Source organism: Podarcis liolepis (genome assembly GCF_965112155.1).
Source record: "Podarcis liolepis genome assembly, chromosome: 3".
Classification (NCBI taxonomy): Eukaryota; Metazoa; Chordata; class Lepidosauria; order Squamata; family Lacertidae; genus Podarcis; species Podarcis liolepis.
In genome coordinates, this window is record NC_139557.1 from 101,016,790 (window position 1) to 101,042,366 (window position 25,577).

The 25,577-nt window shown below is 43.1% G+C and overlaps 1 protein-coding gene across 5 annotated transcripts in view; it reads left to right on the forward strand.

Moving 5' to 3' along the window:
- MTA3 (metastasis associated 1 family member 3) overlaps window positions 1–25,577 on the forward strand; it is a 121,206-nt gene that overhangs the window by 56,958 nt on the left and 38,671 nt on the right. For all 5 annotated transcript variants that reach the window (XM_083494385.1, XM_083494386.1, XM_083494387.1 and 2 more), the window contains exons 10-15: window positions 2,879–2,953; window positions 4,843–4,901; window positions 8,359–8,483; window positions 9,042–9,193; window positions 11,513–11,735; window positions 22,163–22,249. In XM_083494385.1, the coding sequence (XP_083350511.1) occupies window positions 2,879–2,953; window positions 4,843–4,901; window positions 8,359–8,483; window positions 9,042–9,193; window positions 11,513–11,735; window positions 22,163–22,249 (721 nt within the window). The remainder of the gene's footprint in view (window positions 1–2,878; window positions 2,954–4,842; window positions 4,902–8,358; window positions 8,484–9,041; window positions 9,194–11,512; window positions 11,736–22,162; window positions 22,250–25,577) is intronic.

Genomic DNA, 25,577 nt, shown 5'->3' on the forward strand with positions numbered 1-25,577 from the left:
TAATTGGCACCTGTTTGCCTAACTGTAGCTGCTAGGATTGCCATTAAATCAGAGGTTTTGTATCATAGCTTGCAAGCTGCATTTAAACTGCAGTATCCCAATTTAAGATGCTGCAGTTTAGCCAGTGAGGCCAACACTAGGAACACAAGGTGGGGGAGAAGGAGAAGCCCCTGAGGGTGTGCAGGGCTCGTTCTCAGCCTGATAGAAGGGGTCAAATTATTCTCTAATACTATCACAAATTGGAGGTAAACAAAATTTTAGCACTTTGCAAAAGAAAAGAAGTTCAGATTTGAAAATGTTTGCAGTTTTTTCCCGTTTGAAAAGGTACATAAATGGCACGAGAGCTTGGAAGTCCAATGAACCGTGTTTACATATTAATGAAGTTCATTCTGTGTTCCCAATTTCAAACACTGATTGATGTTAGCACAGTTGGAATAGAACAAAGGTGGAAAGATTCCAAACTATAGGGTAAATTATTCTGGTGTAATTTACCCTATTCCAAACTCTGTTCCAGAGGGGAGCTGCTTCCTGCTGAGCCAACCAAGCCTTCAAAACTAGAGTTTTTCTTACATTGCCCTTTTGTAACTTCTGCTGGATTGTTAGCTCTGAACATAGTTTGGAATAGGGGTATGTCTCCTCCTTCACTATCCCACCCCTTCTTTAGGCCTTGCCTCAGCTTAGCCATCACCAGCTGAGCAAGGTTGGTGTATTTATGCCCTTGTATTTCCAACTGAACTGGGCTGAGGGTCCTCAGTTGGCTTAGCCAGAGATCCTCTTACTCCAGACTTTGCTCATCCCTGCAGATCTTGAGTTTGGGTTGTTCCCAAAGTCAGCTTCAAGAACATAGTTTGCAACCTTGGAAAGGTCAGAGATCTCCACAAAGTTCTCTAAACTTGGAATAAAGAAGTCTGCCACTTTTTTAAAAAAAATTGTACTCTGTTTCATCTTATGTATCATTTTTATAGTTTAAGTGATTTAATCCCTGCCTGATTAAAATAAAGGTTTGGAATATACACATCTTATCTTCAAGGCACACAGATAAAAAAAGCATGCTGTTTTATCTGAGGTTGACCCTACTGAGCAGTTGAAAGAACTCTGGAAGTACAAAGACCTGCTGCTAATGTGGCAGAAGTAAATACTAGCTATCTGCTAAGATGCAGTGTTACTGGTAGGGACCAAAAACTAGAATAATTAATGTTAATGATATATCAGTTCATGAAAACTATGTGCTGTTTTTGAGGATATGCTGTCTTGCTCGGTATGTCATCCGCAGTTGCCATCGCTGCCCCTCTGGCTTCTCTGATCTTGTAAATTAATTCTATTGTGACATTAAGTAATCATTTGATAGCAGAATGCCTACTTCTTAGGGAAGAGGGTTGATCCGCAGTGGGATACAGCTGACTCATTTTGGCACACTCTTCCTACTAACTGTGTGTCGATGTGTGAAAAGCTCAGTGCAGAAGGGTTCCATCACTTTTGTAACACTTAGGGCATGGAATGGAACAAACGGGATGGAGGTAAGGCTTGTAATACGTCTCTCCTGGAGGCGTGCTAACTTGAAAACAACTTGTGCTAAGATTTCTTCATAATATAGGAAGCTGACATGTGGAAAGCTAACAGTATTTTTACCGGCTAGCCCTCACTTTTTTAAAAAACAAAACACTTAATGAAAGCACTGTGTCACTTTGTCTCAAAGGTCCACAGTGCAGTGGTAGAGTCCATAGTATGCATGCAAAAGGTCTGAGGTTCAGTCCGTAGCATCACCATATAAGACAGCCAAAAACCCAGAGGGTCAGCCTTGAAAATACTGAGTTCGGAGGAACAATGGTTTGACTTCGTATAAGGCAGCTTCATAGAAACATAGAGTTGTAGGGCTAGAACAGACTCTGAGGGTCTTTGAGTCCCTTGTTCCTAGTCCTCTTCCACTACCCATGGAGATTATAAAAACAACACCCCCAGACAGTACAATTTATAAACAATGGCAAGACAAACGAAGTTAGAAGTATCAAACTGATGTCAGCATTTGAAAAGGTCCTTAATAGAAGAATTCATGTCTTCTTAAGATTTTAATTATTTCTTAAATAGATTTTAACGGAATTTTTAAGGCCTTTCTCAACCTGTGGGTCCCCAGATGTTGTTGAACTACAACTCCCATCAACACTAGCTAGCAAGGCCAGAGCTCAGGGATCATGGGAGTTGTAGTCCAGCAACATCTGGGGACCCACAGGTTGAGAACCGCTGCTCTAAGGCATGGGTAGGCAAACTAAGGCCCACATTTTACATGAGTAGAATGTGCCCTTTTATTTAAAATGCATCTCTGGGTTATTTGTGGGGCATAGGAATTCGTTCATTCCCCCCCAAAAAATATAGTCCGGCCCCCCACAAGGTCTGAGGGACAGTGGACCGGCCCCCTGCTGAAAACGTTTGCTGACCCCTGCTCTAAGGACTAGTACAAAAGCCCAGTGACTTTCCCAGATCCTAAGCCACCAGAATTTGTCTAACCAAACTCTTGAGTGTGTTTCCTTACCCATTTCCCAGAGAGAAGCAGGTAAATTTTATTACGAGTGGCAAACCTCTGAGCCTCCAAATGTTGTTAGACTTAAGCTCCTATCAGCCCCAACAAGGAAGACCGGTGGTCAGGGATTATGGAAGTTGTAGTCCAAAAAAAACAACAGCATATGGCGAGCCCATCCCTCTTATTACCTTTGCTAACGTAGACTATGCTTCCTTGACCTCTAAATTGCCGTGAGATTTTTAAAAAGTCTTTTTTCCTGCGTCTAAATTACATTGTGCTGGGTTTGCTGCAACATTGCAGTTAAAATGTGAAGTTTACCAGACATTGTAAATAAGTATTTTTGTTTTCGTTTCTTTTTTTCAGCTTCCTTGGAAGTCTCTGACAAGCATCATTGAATATTATTATATGTGGAAAACTACAGACAGATACATCCAGCAGGTAATTTTTCTATACTTTGCCCTGGGTTGGCCAAGTAAATGAACGTGAAGTTCTGTAGCACCTGGGTTGCTTTTGGACCTCCCTCTCTGAGGGTGGTCTGCTCTGGGAGAAGGAGATCTGACCTCACAGGACCCCTTCTCACTGCAGCTCTTGCCTTCCTCTGGTTGGCAAGGGGTGTGTGTGGCAGGAGTGGCTCCCATTCACCTTGAGGATCTCTTATGCCATACTCCTTCAATTGTTTCCAATGGAAGCAATACAAGAAACAGGTTGGGTCGGGGGATAATGACCCAGAAACACCCCCCACCCCTGCCTGCCCCATTGTGGTCTCAAAAGGGCTTTGGATTTTGCAGTGTGATTACGTTTGGTTCTCTCTGCCCCAACCCAGGAGGATTGCCCAGTACACAGATATTGTATGGATTCCAGAAAATGGGATTTAGAAAGCTAAATCTCAGTGGTAATCTAATTTAGGGAGGCTTTAAACATGTCAAAATACCCACATGGAAGACACATCTGAGTGAGGATTGGCACGTAGCCATAGATCAGATTATCATGTGTGATGATCTCACACACAACTCAACAGTGACACACACACACACAGAGAGAGAGAGAGAGAGAGAGAGCGCGCGCGCTAATTCCTGGAATTTCTCTGTGTAGGAAGTTAACAGCATTTGAAGTGACCTTTCATTTCTTTGAAGGATATAATTAAACATGATGAAGAAATCCAGGAATTACGTATATTTAGATACTTTGGCTTGGATCCAGAGCAGCCATTTCCTGAACAGGAGAGCTATTTGTGCTCAAACTTGAACAGAAGCAGATACTCACAGAAAGGGAAGGGAAGAGGCAGTTAATTTGTCTGATTTTTTAAAAAGCTAATTAATACAGTATGATTCCACAATGGCTGTTGCAAATAAAGACTCAACAGCGTCATTACCCCTCCAGTAACAATTCTTTTTTCTAACTCAATACTTGGTCTTAACTTTATTCCTTATTTTCCTCAATTGGTTCCCATTATTTGGGAATACGTCCATCGCTCGCTGTTTCAACTCGGGGCTATGTGTGTTCCAGCAGAGCCCAGGGCGGAGTTGTTGTAACAAATCAGTGTCAGCCTATTGATGACAGTCATTCTGGTGTTAATTTATCCAAGTAGTAAGTAATTTAGGAGAAGATCGGTCCATATTGTTGTCATATACATAGTCATTGTGGAAAAGCATGTGAGCGCTAGAAACAGGCGCTTGTGCACAGCTTAGCTTTGCAGCATATGTGTGCGTATGATCACACCTTCCAGCAAGCTGCCCATTTGATTTAGCTATTACGAAGTGTGATAAATTACTTTCCTTTATTTTAGGATATATATATATATTTAACAAATCAGTTTTTGAGGATGACATTGTAACACTTAGAAACAAGTATTTAAAAATCAACCAGCATTGCAACAGCTGCCGAGTTAAGGTCATCCTGAAGTTGAACAACCTTCAGGGGAATCCTGTGTTTAAATAAATGTGAGATTAACGTTGAGTCTTTACTTACCCCTTTATTGAGAGGGCAGGTTTAACTTGATGCCACATGAATATCCCTGGCAAGGGCATTCCATAAGGCAGCCTTCACCAACATGGTAACTTCCAGATGTCTTCAACCACAATACCCATCAGCCCCAGTGATGGGTTTTGTAGTACAAAACTCCTGGAGGGCACCAGGTTAGCGAAGCCTGTCACAAGTTGTAAAGCCCTTACCTGTCACCACCCATCCAACCACCAGAAGTAGGGGAACTTGGATCTGGGGCCTCTGGGCTGGCTCGTAAAGACCGAGAAAGTCCATCTGGTCGCCTGACAGGAACTGAAATGTTGTAGTTCTGTGAGATATTAAATTTCTTCCATCTTTTCTAATAGAAACGCCTAAAAGCTGCTGAAGCAGAAAGCAAATTGAAACAAGTTTACATACCAACCTAGTAAGTATCACAAATATGAATGCTTCCTTTGAAAGAATAATAATAATGCAAAATGTGTAGAGAACAAATCCTTGTTTTTATTGGACAAGCGAAGAAGCAGCATCCATAAAACCTAGATTGCTTTGAAGATTTTGCATAGCCTAGTAAGGTCCAGTTATGCCCATGCAGGCATTTTAAAAATCAGTTTTCAAATTATTCCCTTAAGTAGCAGTGCTAATGCAAAAATCACAGACCTCTTCAGCAGCAATCCTATCCACGCTTACCTGGGATTACGCCTGACTGAACACTGAATACAAAATATGTGTAGGGCTCCATGTTAATGGTACTCATGCCTGAGAAATAAAGTGTATGTTTACAATCTGAGACTATTTCCTCAGTATGAACAGGTGACTTACGTTAGGCAATATTGTTAAGTGTACCTGCAACAATTATAAGAGGCGCTTTTGTATTGGACAAAATTTTACATCATTGTGTTTGGTAGGCTATAAAAGTGATTTCTGCAAATGTTCCTTCTGATGATGTGATAAAAGTGATTTCTGCAAATGTTCCTTTTGATGCTGATGTCATAGTTTTGGGGGAGCGCCTGGGCCCAGAGTTAGTAAATCTCCCAACGCCTCAAAATTAATAGACGACCAGATGCATTTCACAAGTGAGGCACATAGTCTCTGCCTCGCCACCCCCCCCCCCCAATTGCAGACCTTCTGGACGGATCTTCCATGCCATAGATTGATTTGTTTGTTTTCAGCAGTTCCATCTCACCTTCCTAAAAAAATAACGAAGGTGGCTAATGAACAGATAAAAAAAAATCAATCTGAAACAGTACTCAAAATCTAATCAAAGTCTAAGTAGAACTGTGATTACCGTATTTTTCGCTCTATAACACGCAGATTTTTTCTCCTAAAAAGGAAGGGGAAATGTCTGTGCGTGTTATGCAGCGAATGTGTGGTCCCTGTAGCCGAAAAATAAGGCAAAAATCAAACCGCGCTTCAGGGAGAAGGGAAGCCTGAAGAGAGGAAGTGGCAGCTTCCCTGCATTCTGCCTCAGGGTCTTACTGCCCACCCTGCTCTGTTTCGTTGCTGTGTTTGCTCAAACGGAACAAAGAGCAGGGAAAGCCCCTCCCCTCCAGGCAAGTAGAGAGGAAAGCAGAGCGTCGCTCTATCCTGTCCCTGCTCCGGAGGGAACAATGTTTGTGAAGGGAAGAGAGATTACAGGTTCGGCTTAAAATTCTGATTTGACTTCCTGCTTTTTGTTTTTGGAGACACACAGCATTCAAATATGCTTTCTTCCATTTAAAAGGATGAAATCCTTAAACAGTGGCTGGCTTGTGTGGGTGGGTGGGGGAAAACTTTTGCCTTCCTTTCCTCACGTTATAGCCCTCTCCTGCATTCTTAGCCTTCTGTGTTTTTCCTTCCCTCCCCACTTAAAATGTGGTTACAAAGCATGGATCCACATGGATCCTCAGGATCTTTGCATTGGGTCACCCCAAATTCACCATCAGAGCACACAGCATGTCCATGGCTACAGCCTGTCCCCCCCAAAAAAAATCACACACCCATTGTTGCCTGGGGCTGCAATGGTGCAAAAACGTGGTTACAAAGCATGGATCCACAGGGATCCTCAGGATCTTTGCATTGGGTCAGCCAAAATTCACCATCAGAGCACATAGCATGTCCATGGCTACAGCCTGTCCCCCCCCCCAAAAAAAAATCACGCACCCACTGTTGCCTGGGGCTGCAATGGTGCAAAAACGTGGTTACAAAGCATGGATCCACAGGGATTCTCAGGATTTTTGCATTGGGTCACCCCAAATTCACCATCAGAGCACATAGCATGTCCATGGCTACAGCCTGCCCCCCCCCAAAATCACGCACCCACTGTTGCCTGGGGCTGCAATGGTGCAAAAACGTGGTTACAAAGCATGGATCCACAGGGATTCTCAGGATTTTTGCATTGGGTCACCCCAAATTCACCATCAGATCACATGTCTGTGGCCACAGCATGAATCACAAAAATGATACGTCCACTGTTTCATTCAGAATATTTTTTCCCTTGTTTTCCTCCTCTAAAAACGATGTGCGTGTTATGGTCAGGTGCGTGTTATAGAGCAAAAAATACGGTATGTCTCAGAGACTTTCACATCCGCAAAATCTTCAGGCATTGGAAGCAGAAGCAGCCACCCTGTTTTTTCATTTTTACCTTAAATGCTACAATGATTGTTAGAATGCTGTGCATATATTGCTTGCAGTGACGCAGTCTGGGGTATGATTAGGTAGGGGACGAAATCCTGTCAACTCCAAGATATTGGTAGACTCTAAATCTGGGCTAGCTGCAAGAGTATGCACCATAAGAAAGCAGAATTTTCTAAAGCAGGGACAGGGAACCTCTGGCCTGCTATTCAGACGCATTTCTGAGAATGATTTGGTAGCTGCTATGTGTTGATGCTGCATAAGATATTGTGTTGTCAATCTTTCAGCATTTGTATTCATATCTCTGTTAAGATTTTGCATTAAAGGGAAAAGTGCATAAGTAAGATTCCAGGAGTTTATTTGACCTGAGAGGAATAAATACGGGAAGCGAGCAGCATTAAGAATCTCAGATGTAATCTTTTGCTAATTGAACACTAAGTGTAACAATAATTCCTAATAATATTCTATAGCAAAAACATTCTGGTTAGCTTAACACACACACACACCGTATTTTCCCGTGTATAAGACTATATTTTTTCCTAAATTTTTGAAGGGGCCGTTTTATACACGGATAGTGCATAGCACATATTACTAATTTTGAGTCCCAAAAAATAGGGGGCATCTTATACACGGGGGCATCTTATACCCCCCAAAATACGGTATATATCTTAACACAGTATATATTATATTATATTATATTATATTATATTATATTATATTATATTATATTATATTATATTATATTATATTATATTATATTATATTATATTATATTATATTATATTTATTATTAATTGGAATTGTTTCTTAGAGAATCATGACTAAAACAGAGATCTGTTTGACCCCCAGTATTTGATTAGTCATATGTGCTTTTTGCACAAAGTTTTAACGCCAAGCACAGGAATTCTCATTTAGTGACCCTGGACCCAAGAACGGATTGCTAGGTGCTGCAGGCTGCCTTTGGTTCTCATTACTGCTAGCTGCTGCTTTGAGGAAGACAGTTAGCTTCCTAGTGGCGCGTGCAGCATTTATATGCAAGTACGCACAGGACCTGGATGTAATAAACTGAGTTCAGTAGTGGCACATGTGGCGGATTCCAAGCCTTTGAGAGCATTGTGAGCTCTCAAAATATTTTTTGCTTTCATTTCCGCATAAAGTATTTGAGAAGTTAGTAGCGTTCTCGCTAATGATGTGGGTAACCACAGAGGATTCTGTCATTTAACTTATGTTGTTAATGTGCTTGTGTGTGTTTGTTTGTGATCACTTTAAAGCAACAAACCAAATCCCAGTCAGATATCCAGCAGTAACGGGAAACCAAGTGCCGTGAACGGAGCGGTTGGAGCACCTCACCAGGCCCAGAATGCACTAATAGGCCGTGCTTGTGAAAGCTGCTATGGTAAGTAGAATGGTCACTGTGTGTGTGTGTGTGTGTGTGTGTGTGTGTGTGTGTCTCATGCCTATGATGTTAAGCAATTAAATAGCTCCGTGTGTACTCACATGAGAGCATCATGCATGTAGGGCTCTGGAGTAGTGCTTACATAAATTCTATACTAACATCAGTGCTTTTCTTTTAGCAAGCCTGCATGATTGCATACCACCAACCTGCACAGCTGAATATTGAGGTTTACCAGGTGTTTACAACACCCCCCCATTTTTGCACACACTGGCAAGCAGTCAAAATGGGTGGTTTATGGTGTCCCTGGTGGGCCACCTTAGCTAAGTTTATTTTAGTGAATAAGCAGTTGTGTCGCTCTGGGAATTTGGTGAATGCCCTGAATTTTCAAACTGTTAAAATGAATAAAATATATAAAGCTTCTTATTCAAATGTGTGGCATTTGTTGTTGCAGTATACATCTACAATAAATAGATGTGTGTGTGTGTGTGTGTGTGTTTACGTGTGCAGATAAGTATTTTATGCTGAATGGATCAAGATAATTTTATTTTCTTCTTTTAGTCACACAGTCTCATCAGTGGTATTCTTGGGGTCCACCCAACATGCAGTGCAGGTTATGTGCACCGTGTTGGATTTATTGGAAGAAATATGGTGGCCTGAAAATGCCAACACTAACAAATGAAGACAGATTTTCTCCTACTCAAACCACAGAGGTAGGATTTCATTATACTGTAGTGATGATAATAATAATAATATGTGCAACCCAGTCCTTTTAACATTTACTTGGAGTAAGTCCCATCATGTTCAGTGGGGTCTGCTCCCTGTTGCATGTGCTTCTGTAGTACTGATTATTTAAATTTCATTATATGATTAGGAATAATTTCATAATTATAATTAACAATTAATTGTTACATTGTCCACTGTGTTTTATTGTGGAAATTTAACTCCTTTCCATATTTCCTGTTTATTTGTAAAGTTGTGTTGGACTACCTTGGGTTACCCTGGTCAGAGAAACCATTGTATGAATTACACACCTTTATACAATGCATTTTGAAAAGGTGTTTGTGCTTCGAAGACTGGAAAGGAGTTCTTTGTAGAGTGTGTGTTCGGGTGTGTACGCATATATATATATATATATATGCAGGTTTTGGTGTCTTCGGGTGTCTTCCCGTGTAAGAGTTGGGGTGTCTAGGCGACGTTTCGACGAGGTCTCACTCGTCATCTTCAGGCTGGTGCTTTCGGCTTCTTGTTACTGGAACAGAGCAGGATCTCAGTGTTTGAGTTCCTATAAATACTGTTGAGGGGGTGTGGTGTTGAACTCAAACACTGAGATCCTGCTCTGTTCCAGTAACAAGAAGCCGAAAGCACCAGCCTGAAGATGACGAGTGAGACCTCGTCGAAACGTCGCCTAGACACCCCAACTCTTACACGGGAAGACACCCGAAGACACCAAAACCTGCATATATATATATATATATATATATATATATATATATATATATATATAGTTTTCCCACTATGGGAACTTAATCCGTTCTCAAATGGGCAAGTTTTCCCTTGTTCATCTCAGATTAAATTGAAAAGAAGCATGGATCATTTTTTTGACCTGATCCTGTGCTAAGGAAAATGACCCTTGTCTCATCACTCCTCACTGCCCAAACACTGCCCAGCCAACTCTAACCCCCCACTTTCCCTTTACTTCCTTGCCAAGTGGTGATAATTTGGGAGAAACAGTGGTGGTGAGAGGGAAGAGGAGCCAGGTGGCTGATGGGAAATGTAGGATTCCCAAGTGTCAGGGGTACAGGGACAAAGGCACAGGGAAGGCAGGAAATGGAGAACGATGGAGAGGAATCCCAGGATAGCGAGGAAGAGGATAGCAATGACGCAGGGGATTCCATGAGTCTCTCCAGCGAATCAGAGGATTCCCAGAAGGGGGCGCCTGTGGTAAGGGCAAGGGGAGCCCCAGGGGGAAAGTGTCAGGAGCGGGGGGCCAGCAGGGGACCCCAAAGCGGCAGCTGGGAATCAGGGCCAGCCTCCCCACCAGAGCGCAGCGAAGGAGGGGGAGGTTCCAGTGTGTCGGAGGGAGCAGCTCCGGCGACAGAGAAAGGGGAGGGATCAGAGCAAGCCGTTCTCCCGGAAGGGGAGGAGGGCAGTGAGGGGAGTAGCATAACTGTCAAAAGGAAGGTCAGAGTTTGGGCGCGCGCGCCAAGTTCAAATGAGGAGGCGCGCGGAAGAACAGGGAGCCCGGAGGAGGAGGAGCCAGGTCCCAAAGCCCGCAGGAGGGGGGAGGAGCAGTCTGGAGACTCTGCTTCAGGAGAAAGCAGGAGGGGAGGAACCCCGGCGGGCAGAAAGACCCTGCGGAAAAGGAAAGAGAGAAAAAGGTGGGGCAGCGTTAGCTTATTAAACTGGTGTAGGGGAGGGACCGACTCAGAGGGGACTTCAAACGTCTAAGGCTAAGAGACGCGGGGCTGCACGCCTCGGTTGTGGAACCAATAATGAACTGCAATAAACATCCTTGTATATAAGAAGAGCTTGGCGTTGGTCTTTTGTGAGCTGAGACCTGAGGCAGCCCTTGACACCAAGGTTTACTGTGTTGCAATTCAGTAGGTGAGGAGCACTTGTGGGGACGGAGGGAGAGTAGATTGGAATTCTTCCCTAGCTTGGATTTTGTAAAGTTAGGGGAAGGACATAACTCAGTGTAAGAGCATTGCTTTCCATGCAGCAAGTTCTGGCTTCAATCCTCAGCATCTCCAATGGGGGCAAAAATGCCCCATGTCTGAAATCCTGGAGAGCCATTGCCAGTCAATGTGCTACCCCCTGGATGGACCAATGGCCTGACTCAGAATAAGCCATGTTTCTGTGTTCCAAAGTTGGTAATTGGGTAAGGGGAGAGGGCAAGAGTGAATTCGGGCACTGGGTTTTGATTTTTATATTATAGCCACATATAAGAAAACAGTACATTAATGAAAGGGAAGATCTCAGAAGTAAGACTTTTAGTTTGCATTTTGATTCTTCCCCCCCCCCTCTTACAGGAAGCATGTGTTAGAACACACATGTCTCGACAAGCAACGCAGGGAATACCAGTCCGGAACACAGGCAGTCCAAAATCTGCCGTGAAGACGCGCCAGTCGTTCTTCCTCCATACGACATACTTGACTAAACTTGCCCGCCAGGTCTGCAGAAACACTCTACAGTTGAAGCGAGCTGCAAGAAGACCGTTTGTCCTTATTAACTGTGCTGCCATTAGGGCAGAATGTAAGATGTTTCTAAATTCTTAGTTCAATGTGCCATTATTCCAACCACTTTCTGTCGTCTTTTTTTCGTTTGTTTGTTTCTTTTGCAATAAACACATTTCTGTCTATAGCCCCTTTGTGTTATTTTATTTAAAGAAAACTTTATTTTCATTTGTCTTACTTGTCACCAAAGAACAAAGAAAATACTGTAAGTTTATAGAAAGCTTAGTACCTACTGAATAATAAAGGAGGTGTCAAACGCAGACATTGACCCAATTATAGCTTTGTGTGCTATCATACATGCTTCCTTTAACCTCTCCACATTTAATGTATCTGGTGGAAAACAGGCGCCCAGTCTCATAAAACATGAACCATATTTTTGCCATAACGTGAACCAATATGGTGCATAGATAGTGAAATAATGAAGGGGTCACAGGTTTGAAAGCAAAGGCTTGTTTAAAGGTGCAGCATCCCAGTTCATGGCAGCATTGCACTGGGGCAGGATAGCGGTCATGCACAAAAAAACTTTTATAGGGAGACTTCAGTGTAAATGAGGTTTCTGTTGGGACTAACTTAAGGAGGACTCAATTATAAACTGCCCTAAATGCATATTAGCCACGACAAAGCCAGTGATATCAGTGCAACCATAGGCAATTGACTTATGCAAGGATGGAGCTGAAAGAGACATAGGGCTGCAGCCAACAATGGCATCCCAATGTTGGATCCATCCTTGTTTCCCTTGTAATGTGTAGGACCACTGTTTTGACATCTGCTTTGACTCCCCATTCCCGAAGTCCAAATCATTGGCTGGGGTAAAATGATGTCAAGATGTGATAAAGTTGAGAGCACACACTACTGCGTAAGAGAGACCAAGGGGTGCTGTTTTTAGCAGCAAATGCCTAGTCTGTAATTTTGCCCTAACCAGATGTGATTCACCACCAGGCAGAGCTGTAGGTCTACGGTCCTCAATTTATCTCACCAGATAAACATGATTCAGAACTTATTTTTCACAACCAAAGAGGAAGGTTTCTGCTTCTTGCAGAGTTGAGAAGGAGACTTGATTCAAGCGAAGTAAATTAACAATGTTGTTTTGCTTATTGAACATTTCCTTGGAAAGGAAACATTTTTATTGCTGTTTTCTGCATTGTTTTACCACTTCTCCCTTGTTTTCATCTGAATTGAGCTTTTGTTTTCACAATGCATTCCTTCCACACTTTCACCTGTTTGCATATTCATCTTATGTCAAAATGAGAAGTTTTTCTATAGGGGAAAAAAATACATCTCATCAATGTTGGATTTTACTCAGGGAAGCTTTTAATGTATGATATTTTAGTGTTTCTTGGTTTCTGTGGAAGCCGCCCAGAGTGGCTGGGGAAACCCAGCCAGATGGGCGGGGTACAAATAATAAATTATTATTATTATTATTATTTACTATTGCTCTGAAATGAAAGGTATATTTTAGAATAGGAAAGTGTCTTCCAGCACACAGATACAGCTCCCAGCTAAGCTTCCCTGTTGATTGGCTTTGGTGGAAGGGGATGCTGTGATCAGCTGGGTTAAGCACTGCAGCCCAGTGGCTCCTTGAGCATACAAAACACAAGACTCATTCATTTTAAGGGAGCTCCACATTGTGAATGTGAGAATGGAGCTCCCTCCTCCTTTGCTATGAATAGGGTTCACTTTTTGTATACAGCAGTCTCTCCCCCCCCTTTCCCCCTTTTGCATGTTCAAATATCCCCTGGACCTGAATGCTCGACACAGCAGAAGTTGTTTCAGCATATGTTAGTGGACAGAGATCCACAGCAAAAAGATTCAGACCACAAACGCTGCTAACAATACAGCCTGTGTTCATCTCAGGGGAGCTGGCACAGTGGTGGGGCACTTCTGGCCTGCAAGCCTCACTAGACCCGCCAGCAGCCCAAATTTGGCCCATTAAGTCATTTCCCCACCAGCAACACACCTGTGGCTTAATAGTGTGCTCCCATTTCTTCCTTGGCAAGTGGGGCTCACAGACAGCCCCACCAGGATCAGCTGCACTAGGAAGTTCCCCATTGGGGTTGCTCTCAGTGTCAATTACTGATTGGCGTTTGGTGCATACCCCTTTGCAGGTGTTCGGTAAGCGCCGGTCAGCTGGCTGATACTATCAGTACGTCCCTTTGCTTAGCTGCTTGGCACTTCACGCGAGCCCTTTTGCAATCTGTTTGCTTGCATGATTTGCATTCCGAGTACCTGCAAAGGGGAATTTTTCCTCTGCCAGTCCATAGCTGCGAGCGCATTAACCCTGCATAAGCTATATTGAAATCAAATGATTGCTTGATGGACTGCACTCTAAGCGTAATCCGGAGCCGGTCAGTGCTTGGATCTGGAGACTGTTAATGTAATAGAAAATCATATCACCTTTGAGAATAGCCTTTTTATATATTTAAATATAAGAAGAGCCCTTCTGGATTTGATCCAAGAGCAATATCTAGTCCAGCATCCTGTTTCATATAGTGGCCTCTGGTATGTTTCCAGGTGGGACAGAAGGACCCCCAGGCCTCTCCTGCTGTTGTTCCCCAGCTTTCTGGTAATGCACAGACACATTGCCACTGAAGCTGGTGGTAGAATATTGCAATCATGACTTGGCCGGAACATTAGAACAGTACTGCTAGGTATCACCTAATAAATGCCACCTAATATTATTAGATAAATTGCTACCAACAGTAGTGTGTCTAAAAACAAAATGTGTACTGTGTACATCTGTGACTCCCAGTTTTTGCTAGCTAATTCCACAAGGGAAAAATGTGTATTTTAGCAGAATTGTAATAGTATCCATTTCTCCGCAGGCTTGACGTAGTGGCACCTAACAAGCTCATGCCCTAATTTTTCATACAATGGATGCACAAATGAATGTGCGTTGAAACAGCACTTTGAAATCACTGTCAAGCATTGAGAGGCTTGATGACGCATGCTAGGCTGTTGTGTTTTATTATACAATATTAATTCATCCTGTTACAACTTGATTTTGTTTTAGACCTCAAATCTCCAGTTGGAGATAAAAGATGAACATCATTTCCCTTTCGTTTTTATTATGCTTCCTTGTACACAAAATAGATAACACGTAATATAGTTTCATGAATGTTTCAGTCAGATTCGTATGATTAAAAAACACAGATTACATTACGAGAAGCAAACTTAACGCCAAGATACTGGATTCTGACAAAGTGAACTGTGTGCTTGTTTTGCATACATGAGTTCAATTTGCATGCTTTGTTATTGTACCAACTTAATGTGCAGCTCCCATCATTGCATTGAGGTTTGTATGCAGAGATGCTCAGTGGACTCTGCCCAGCAGTGGTGATGGTAATAATGTTCATTTATCTATTATTTGCAGGATTTTGAATTTTTAGGAACAAAGTAGTGTGGTGTTAGGGTAGGCATAAAAACCTATATTATATGGAAACCTAGTTTGCTGCCATGTGACTCAACTTTTAGCATGAGACCAGTGAAATAAGTGGTCTAACTTCAGGCTAATGCTCCATGTAGCCTAGTAATGTCTCTGTTATCAATGTTTCTTGCAGATGTCTTTCATATCACCTGCCTTTTTCTGAAATTCCCAATATTTGAGCCTAAGAAGCTTTGTAGTAGAGGTACTTGTGGTACCACTGAGCTGAGATTCCTGGATTGCAGGGGTTTGTACTAGATAACCCCTGTGGTCCCAAATATAATTATTTGATTCTGTTATCTTCTGTAGATCTTGGAGGAATCACGGTGCTCTCTTAAGAAATGGATGATGAGCATGATCTCTCAGGCCTGGGGGCAGAAAGAAACTTTTCAAGCCCACAAGTAATGCCATCACCTTTATTTACACACCGGTGTCCCTTCAATTCACTAGGGAGCTTCCCCGAGACTCTTAATAGACGTGTCACGCTGAGGAATGAACTTCAGAGTGATGCTAAAGAACAGTAATCTTCTTAGCAGAATAAGTTGGAAAGCACAGGGAGATAAATAAAAGGAATGTGAACAAATTAAAGGGCTGGGACTAGCGAGGGAAGAAGCTCCCAGTGGAAATAATTACACATACACACAAGAGCAGGAGGTAAAGCTGTTATACGGTGTAACATGTTGCTGCAGCTTTTTTAAAAGGGTGTAGAAGAAGGATTGTCATTTTGAGGCCTGAGGAATGGAGGTGAATGTAAATGGGGCAGTGATGCCACCTCCGAAAACTGCTGCTCACGCCGGCCAGGGTGGAAGGGGTGTGTGTGTATGTGTGTGTGTGCCATAATTTTTGCCACTCCAGCTCCAGGCCAGTGCAATGAAGAGACCCATTGCTGAGAGATGGACTGCCGTAGTGCATTCCTGACTAGCCTAGCTGCATCTTCTCCTTGCTTATGTTGGCTTTGAGACCCCTCAACCAGTGCAGCCCAGCAGAGTCCAGTGGAGGGAGACCTCTTCCACTTGTTCTTCCAAATTGCACAGCAATTTTCACTCCCTTCCATCCTCAGCTAGGGGAAGAAAAGGTATGTTGGGACCGAGCAGGGTGGACAGAGTTTCCAGCGGGGCCCCTTTTCTCTAAAAATCATTGCATGTGTCTTCATCCTACATTGAAACTGAAGGCAAGTGTTATTAGGACCAGGACTTAGTTAGATTTAAGGAAAGTTTCATAATTCTGAACATGGCTCTAGGGAGTTCTTTCTGCCATGTTTGTTTTCTGTTGCAGGGTTCTAACTGCAATCGCTGGTAGAAATGAACAATGGCATTTCAAAAGAAAATAATGGAGGGAAAACGCATGTGGCTAGATTAGAATTGCCAGAGCAAGCTCGCCATTGTTCTGCTGGAGAAAGTTCATTTTAGTATTCAACGATTAGGGGTTAGAACTTTTAAAATTAGTTATACATTTCCAGGGAAACTACAGTCGTGCTGGGCTATTTCATTTCTGACTCAATAATAACTCTCAATGATTTGCCACACCCACATCTTGCATGCTCCAAGTAGTTACAAGAGCAATTCCCTCTCCATAAAAAATAATCCTAATGGAACATAACCCCACTTAGTGAGAGACTGGAAATGGAACAGAATGGAAAAAAAGTGCAGGAGTTGGGTAAAAGGAAGAACATGTGAAAGACGTCGTAAGCTTTATAATAAAATGTACTGAGGTTTGGCACCTGCTCATAGTTTTTATGGGTTGAATTGCATTTCAGGAGCTCCAGCCATTATAAACTGAGAACTTAAGAGCAGAGTTTGTGTTTTTTGGTGAAGGTTTTGTGAATTTGAACTAACTTCAGTCAGTCCTGAATTTGGGCTGAAGTGTCAGTCTGGGATTACTTCTAAAAGAATGGGAAGAGAAAGAGCAGAGACTGCAAGCATGCAGCTAGCCAGGTATCCCCCGCTCATTTGGGATTAATTTGTCTCACATTCTGTGTGTGCATGCACACACACCCTGGATTGCACATTCCCCATATTTATTTTATTATGTATACTTTATTTCAAAACATGTATAAAATTCTAAGTGCTATACCATAGCTTTAATACAAAAATACAACCTAAAACCAACCAACAGCGTATATTAACAAGGAGTAGCATATCAGACCCAATGGTCAGGGGTCCCTTTACCTTTACCTTTAGCATATCAGAGAAAAACAAAGCAAAAAAAATAAAAAATTAAGGGATTCAAGCATAGAAAACAGGGTCTTGTCTTAAGGATCAGAGGGAGCTGGGCAAAAAGGCTTTCCATTTTTACAATATGTCTGAAGCAACTGATGGCTGCTGCTTCATGTACAGCAGAGGGGGAAATAGTCCATTGTATAACAGTTTTTCTCTAATTTGGGTCTCCAGCTATTGCTGGACTACAAATACCATCATCCCTAGCTACCAGGGATGATGGAAATTATAGTCCAACCACAACTGGAGGCCCAAGTTACAGAAACACTGCTTCAGGGGCAAAAACAGAAAATGCCCATTTTCGGGTCGCTGCACTGTGATATTCTGTGGTGCCATCCATAGAATTTCCCCAGGTGATCGAAATGGGTTAGGCGATATTTCATGTGACATTGCAGTCCTTGGCAAAAATTAAAAACTCAAATATTCATACTAGTTTTATTTGTGTGTCAGTATATTTTAGTATAAAAACTCACCCATAATAACCATATGAATGCATGCAAGCATTCTTTTTGTAATAGGCGTCCTGAAACTTTTATTTCTCATATTGACTTGCACCATGCCCTATAAAATTACACCTTTGGAAGTTGTGCAGGTTCAGATAAGCCATTATTTCTTCCAGCATATTTTTGGCCTCTGCTATTGTTTTCCATGCTGGATTAATGAAATAGGGAATTTATATCTTGCACTTCGGCTTTTACATTTCTGCTGAGGCAAAGCCAGATGAATTTTTGGTCTTTGTGATGCTATGGCATTAAGTTGTATTTTAAAAGGGTTAGTGGATTTGTGTGGGGAGTGTGTGGAGATAGGATTACATAAAATAAAATACATGAGCAAAGTTTAAAATGCCTAGTTGGTTTTGAATTCTTCTGTTCACTGAAAGCATAATAAAAGGGGCTGTTCCTGAAAATTAAACTAATAAATCTTGCAATATACACATTCCTTATACAGCAACATCCTCCATTGTTTCATTGCATAGTTATTTGAATTAGAAATGTTCTCAGGTTCAATTTTTGAACCTTTTGAAAGAACTCAGTATTTTGCAATTTTATTCAAGCTCTTCTGCTGTAGTCTGACTTGTTGAGGTGTTGATTCGGCAATGCTATAAAGTATTCTGTTTAACATACACTTCTAACAGGGGGAAAAAAGAGAGAATGAAGGTTCTACAGTACTTTCATACTTATAATTTGGACTGAGCAAAGGGGAAAGGATTGGATTTTGAAACTCCTCTAGGATGGCTTCTGGGATCTTAAAGGGCCAAATGATCTTTGCTCAAGTTTAGAAAGACAGAGGGTTATCCCGTTCCATTGAAGCCATATAGTTGATCTTGAAAGTTCAGACCTGATGAACTTTCACATCTGATCTAATCTGAATACACTCTATTATACATGCAGTACCTAAAATGCTCTGTCAGCACAAAGATTTCTCTTTGCACAATGGAACATTATACCCCTCTCATTCCCCCTGTCCCACCCTAAATCTGTCTGAGGTTCCCCTCAACCCTCAGAAAAAATTAGGGGATGGAGTTGGGGAAAGGGAAGGAAATCCCATTGTACAAGTGGAGATATTTGCAGGAATGGGCTCCTGTGTAGAGATTATGCATGAGAGGCATAGAAAACAGGCATGCCTTCCTTACTAATGCCTATCCAATGCCGTTCAAACAAATGCAGCCTTTATTTCGGCCTTTCAACCTGAGGTAACTTGGTTTGTGTGGAATTTAGGGCAATGCAAGGCTGGTGCCTTTTCTAAACAGACAGCAGAATAACTAGGTCAGGAAAGGCTGCAATCCCATGCACACTCACTTGAGAGTAGAATTTGATAGGATTTTCTGCTGAGTCAACATGCACAGTAAGCCAGTGTGGTCCAATGACTAGAAAGTGTCAGATGAGGAGTCAGGAGACCCCAGTTTCTAATTTTCACTCAGACATGAAGTGGCTTGGGGCAGTCACCATTTCCCAGTCTAGCCTACCTCACAAGCTTGTTGTGAGACTAAAATGGTGGGGGTCTGAACCATCCATGCCATATTTAGCTAACCTGGAGGAAAGGTGGGATATAAGTGTATCAAATAAATAAAAGTGACTTGTAAAAATAGCATCATTATGAATTCTTCCTGTTTTGGTTCCATGACAGATCCTCATTAATGAGAGTATGATGAGATTCAAAGACCATTGTTTTTCAATTCAGGTGACAGCTAATTATGGAGCACTGGAGATAATTGCCTGCCTTTTTGCTTTGTTTTCTTTTATTCCACCTGAACCTTTTCTCAGGAGGCTGTGAATCAGCTGATGAGCACTTTTATGAGGTACAGTTCTGGTTGATCACCTCAAAACAAATAATGTAGAGCTGGGAAACCTTCAGAAAAGCACAACTGAAATAATCAAGGGATGGAGCAACTCCCCTGTGGCGAAAGCTTGCAGACATTTGGTACTTTTTAGTGTAGAAGTCATGTGTTGAGGGTGTAGAACATGACATGTGGTGTGGATAAAGTGAACAGGGAGAAGTCCCCCTCCCCCCTCACATCACTAGAAAACATGGACTTCCATTGAAGCTGAATGATGGACAATTTAGGACAGTCAAAATACAGTACTTCACACAGCCTGGCAACCAATATAGTTGCCACAGCTTTCAGTAGCAGCAGTGCACACATACATAGACACACACTTTGGAGGTGGGGGAGGTGTGCTATTGCAATGAGCCCTACCTCTGAGAAGTTGTTGCAGAATTTCCCCTCATTGGGAGAAAAATTCAGTGAAATGGTCCACCATTTTCTCTGTCCGCAAACAGAGGACAACAACTATTCATGTGCCTGGGTTTGGGTGGTTACTCCCTCACTTTAACCCAGGGGTGAGGAATCCTTGAATGACAACTCTCATCCATTGCCATTGGCCATGCTTGCTGGGGCTGATGGGAGTTATAGTTCAGCAACATCTGGCAGGCCAAAGGTTGCCTACCCCTGCTATAGCCAACACACCATGACTGCTCTTATGAGAGAACTGTAGGCAAGTAAAATGGTAACTTACTGCAGAGGAAAATCAGGTCACATTTGTGCAACTGTCTGAGTAAGGGCTTGTGAACAGGCCTGCCCCATTCTACAAAGACCCTTGAATGGTGTAGCTTTTCCACATAGGCTGGGCTTGGATTCCAGTGCTGCTGAGCCAGAGGCAGAGAGGAAGGCAACCCTTTGCTGTTGGACTTCAATGGCTGTATCTGCTCCTTCACTCCATTGCCCCAGTCTTGCACCCAACAGACTTCCAGTTTATTGGTACATATGCTGTGCTTTATGCTTGCTATAACATTATACATTTTATTTTTATTTCCAAATCATCTTTACAGTTTGTCTTTATCATGCAGTCATTGTCCTACAAGGTGTTTTTAGTTTTGTTTTCAAGTGGTACAATGTGACAAGTTTAATTTTAAAAATAGCAACTACTAGAGCCCAGTTCTCACATGGATCATGGAAGGGCGTAGGTTTGTAGAGTGAGGAGTGGCGCTGTTTCTTTTTCTTTCACTAACCAGTTGGTAAGAGCACTAGACTCTTAATTTCAGGGTCGTGGGTTCGAGCCCCACATTGGGTGAATGATTCCTGCATTGCAGAGTGTTGGACTAAAAGATCCTTGTGGTCCTTTTCAACTCTACAATTCTGCAAATCTGTGAAAGCCCCAAATGTGAACTCCTGCTCATGAGTAGATCTGGGTGCTCGGGTCACTTGATTAAATGGTTGTCCTGACCACACTGAACCCCTGATTGCTGACATGTCTGCTGAGATACCCATGAACCTCTGCTACTGAACTGCAGGATTCTAAATTATGGTCCAGAGCAGTGTTCTCCAACCTTGGATGTCCATATGTTCTTGGACTATCCCCCCATCTTCCCCAAAGAGTTTAGCCAATGGTTGTGGATGGTGGGAGTTGTAGTCCACCAACACCTAAGGGATCTAAGGTCAAAGAACACTGGTCTAGAGCAGAATGGGCAGTTTTGTCTGCTGAGGGACACATTCTCTCAGAGACAACAATAGGTGGAGCCACAGACAAGAGTGTTCTAAATTAACTAATCCTGGAATAAAGGCCATTTTACTTCAATTTTCACCATTTTCACCATAGCTACCTCAGTCCTATGTATGTCTTCTCAAAAACAAGCTCTACTGAGTTTGATGGGATTATTCTCAGAAAATTTTAAAATCAATACAGCTACAGTTCTGGAGAGCAAGTGAAATTAATTCCTTTCTGGTTTAGTGTCACACAAACACATAGCAGAAGCCTCCCAGTTCCCTGTTCATTCTCCTGGTTCTCTGGGTGTCTCTCTCAACAATGGTGTCCTTCTGGATCACCCGTCTGGGCCTGGCTCCGGAGGTACATTTATTCAGAGGTTCCAGACCACCTTGCATGGTTGTCTTCAGAAGGTGGTGCTGGGGACACACAATTATGAACCCTAACCAGAGTTCCCTGGAAAGCAGGACTGATTGTTAAACCACTCTGAGAATTGTACCTTTGTGAGGAGAATAAGGGTCTCCTAACAACTCTCAGCACCCTCAACAAACGATAGCTCCCAGCTTTCTTTGAGGGAATCTGTGATATGGTATCATAGTACTTTAAATGTATAGTGCAGATGTCTGGCTGCCTATCGTGCAGATGCACATAGGAGAGTGAAATCCTTGCAATGGCACCAGTGCTGTCTTCTTCCAGGAAAACCTGCCAGCCGTTATTGATCTTCTCATCAACGGACCCTTGACAAGCTTCGGAAAGCTGTGGCTGTCATTGGTTCTTCATCCTACCCTACTCCGTCTTAAAATAACATTCTGTTTTCGATCCCTAGATGCTGACAGACATTGTGAATTTGTTGGAAATCCTTTGAAGATTAAAAGCACTCGGAAATCATTATCATGTATCATTGGATACTTGGGTGAGTTCTTGTTTAGTGAAATGAGTCGTAAGTCATAAAATGAGTGTTTAAATTGTAAACCCTTGGTTTACTGAGGAGCTCCGGAAAATGAAGCGGGATCTCAGACGGCTAGAGCGATTATGGCGATGGACTCGTGACGGAGCCTCAAGAACATCTTATAGGACGCTTATGAAAGCCTATGAGATGGCTATGAAAGCTGCTAAGAAATCTTACTTTGCAGCTTCCATTGCATCCGCTAGCTCTCGCCCGGCACAACTTTTTAGAATAATTAGGTCAATAACGTCCTTAGGAGGACAACCAAATTTAAGCACAAATTCGACCCACAGCTGTGAGGCATTCGCAAGCTTTTTTGCGGAGAAAGTGCAGTTGCTCCGCCGTGACCTCCCTGCCAATTTAGATACAGTGACTGAACTGGAGGCCCCTCAACTGACTTCAGGTCCAGTGTTGGACCATTTCGATCGGATACTCCCTACTGATGTGGATAGATTCCTCCAAGTTGGTAGGCCCACCACCTGCCTCCTTGATCCGTGCCCGTCTTGGCTGATTAGGGAGTGTCCAGATGTTGCGCGGACCCCCCTGGTTGAAATTATCAATTTGTCCCTTAACACGGGGACATTCCCAGGGGAACTGAAGGAAGCAGTGGTGTGTCCACTCTTAAAGAAAACTTCATTAGATCCCTTAGACCTATCCAATTACCGCCCAGTTTCAAATCTTCCATACCTGGGTAAGGTAATTGAGAGAGCGGTTGCTGAACAGCTTGGTAGGTTTCTGGAGGAAACATCGGCATTAGATCCATTTCAGTCCGGTTTCCGTCCTGGTTTTGGGATGGAGACGGCTCTGGTTGCCCTAACAGATGATCTCTGTAGACAACTGGATCGAGGCAGGTCAGGACTGCTGATCCTTTTAGATTTGTCAGCAGCCTTTGACATGGTTGATCATGATCTTCTGGACCACCGCCTCGCAGACGTGGGGATACAGGGCATAGCCCGTAACTGGTTGTGCTCTTTTATCTCTGGTCGGGGACAGAGGGTGGCACTAGGGAGGGAAATGCCATCGTGCCACTCCTTGGTGTGTGGAGTGCCGCAGGGCGCAATTCTCTTCCCGATGCTTTTTAACATCTTTATGTGCCCCCTTGCCCAGATTATCCAGAGCTTTGGGCTGGGCTGTCATCAATATGCTGATGACACTCAGCTCTATCTGCTGATGGATGACCACACCGACTCGGCCCCGAACACACTGACCAGATGCTTGGAAGCTGTGGCTGGATGGTTTCGTGGGAGCCGATTGAAACTAAATCCTTCAAAGACAGAGGTCCTATGGCTAGGTCGGGATGGCATGGGGATGAGGGACCAACTCCCTTCTCTTGCGGGGGCCCAATTAGTGTCATTGCCTTCCGTTAAGAGTTTGGGTGTAATCCTTGACACCTCCCTTTCCATAGAGGCGCAAGTTACAGCAACAGCCAAGGTGACATTTTTCCACCTTCGCCGCATCAAGCAGTTGGTCCCTTACCTTTCCCGCCCTGTCCTGGCCACAGTGATCCATGTGACGGTCATCTCCAGGCTTGACTACTGTAATTCGCTCTACGCGGGGCTGCCCTTGAAGCTGTCCCAGAAACTCCAGCGGGTACAGAATGCTGCAGCGAGGCTCCTCACGGGGTCTTTCCCATGGGAGCATATTCACCCAGTTCTTTTCAAGCTGCACTGGCTCCCGGTGGAGTACAGGGTCAGATTTAAGGTGCTGCTTTTGACCTTTAAAGCCCTTCACGGCCCAGGACCCTCATACCTACGGGACCGCCTCTCCTGGTATGCCCCACGGAGAGCCTCAAGGTCCATAAATAACAACACCCTAGTGGTCCCAGGCCCTAAGGAAGTTAGATTGGCTTCAACCAGAGCCAGGGCCTTTTCAACTCTGGCTCCAGCCTGGTGGAACGCTCTGCCTCATGAGACCAGGGCCCTGCAGGATCTGATTTCTTTCCGCAGGGCCTGTAAGACAGAGTTGTTCCGCCTGGCCTTTGGCTTGGAGCCAATTTGATTCCCTCCCTCCCTCTCTTTCTTTTTTCTTTTCCTTCTCCTCCTGTGATGAGGCTACATTTTAATATTTTAATGTTCCATTATTTTAATGTTGTATTTTATTTTTGTTTTTAAGTTGTAATTATTCATCTTGTTTTTATTATTGCTTGTATGCCGCTCTGAGCCCGGCCTTGGCTGGGGAGGACGGGGTATAAATAAAAATTATTATTATTATTATTATTATTATTATTATTATTATTATTATTATTAAATGTCCTATCCAGGGCCAGCCCACCCATAAGGCAGGCTGAAGCAGCCGCCTTGGGTGGTAGAATGCCAAGGGTTGGTGCCTCCATGGGCATCCCTCCTGCCACAGCCAGAGAAGTGGCCATGGCTTCCAGCGAGATCTCTTGAGATCTTGTGGAGCTCGCCTGAGATCTTGTGCCTGCCACTGCTACTCCTTACTTACCCCAGGGCCAGGGGTGTCCTGCCCACCACCACCAGAGAAGCAAGGAGAAGTAGATGTGGCTTCTGGGTTCTGGTGAGATCTTGCAGATTCCTGGCACGATCTTGCTGGAACCTGTAATTTGCAACTGCACAATCCTGGTAAGGCAACACCTTTCCATTTCACCTCAGGCAGGCAACAAAATGGGATGGGCTGCCCCATGTCCTATCAAAAGTCCTGTCAAAGGTTTTTCAAACATAATAGGCATGTTTCAGTGTGCAGTTGAGTTTAATTAAATAGCTGTATATTAAGTTTCTGGTGGCATGTTGATAGCAAGGACATAAGGAAGAATTTTTTTAATGAAACCTTTCTTCTCAGGGCCAGTTTATAGACATGATAATTCATTGTGTGTTGTTTGTTGATGAATCATTAGTATTTCAAAAATAAATAACTGGCTGACACACCCCAATCTTGAATAGAATTGCCCTTTTCTGTATCTGCTATGTGCAATAAGAGAAAAACTTTCATTTGCCACAGGTGTGGGGAGTGGGATGATGATGATATTTCTTACCTGCCTTCTACCAGCAGGTCTCAGGGCAGGTTCCAACAATTAAAAATTTAATATTAAAAACAGTTTAAAGCAAATGACCGTTACGGGAATAGGGTGGGTGAAGAAAACATATCTCAGGTGTCAAAGGCTAGGGAAAAGTGCTTCTTCTTCAGCATACATTGGAAATTATTTAAACTATTTAAGGAAGCTGCCAGACACAACACTGTGATTGGAATAGTGGAAGAGGCAAAGGACTAAACAATGTGCTGTGCTGTATATATATACACACACATATAAACACATGCTCTGTTGCTTATCTCATCC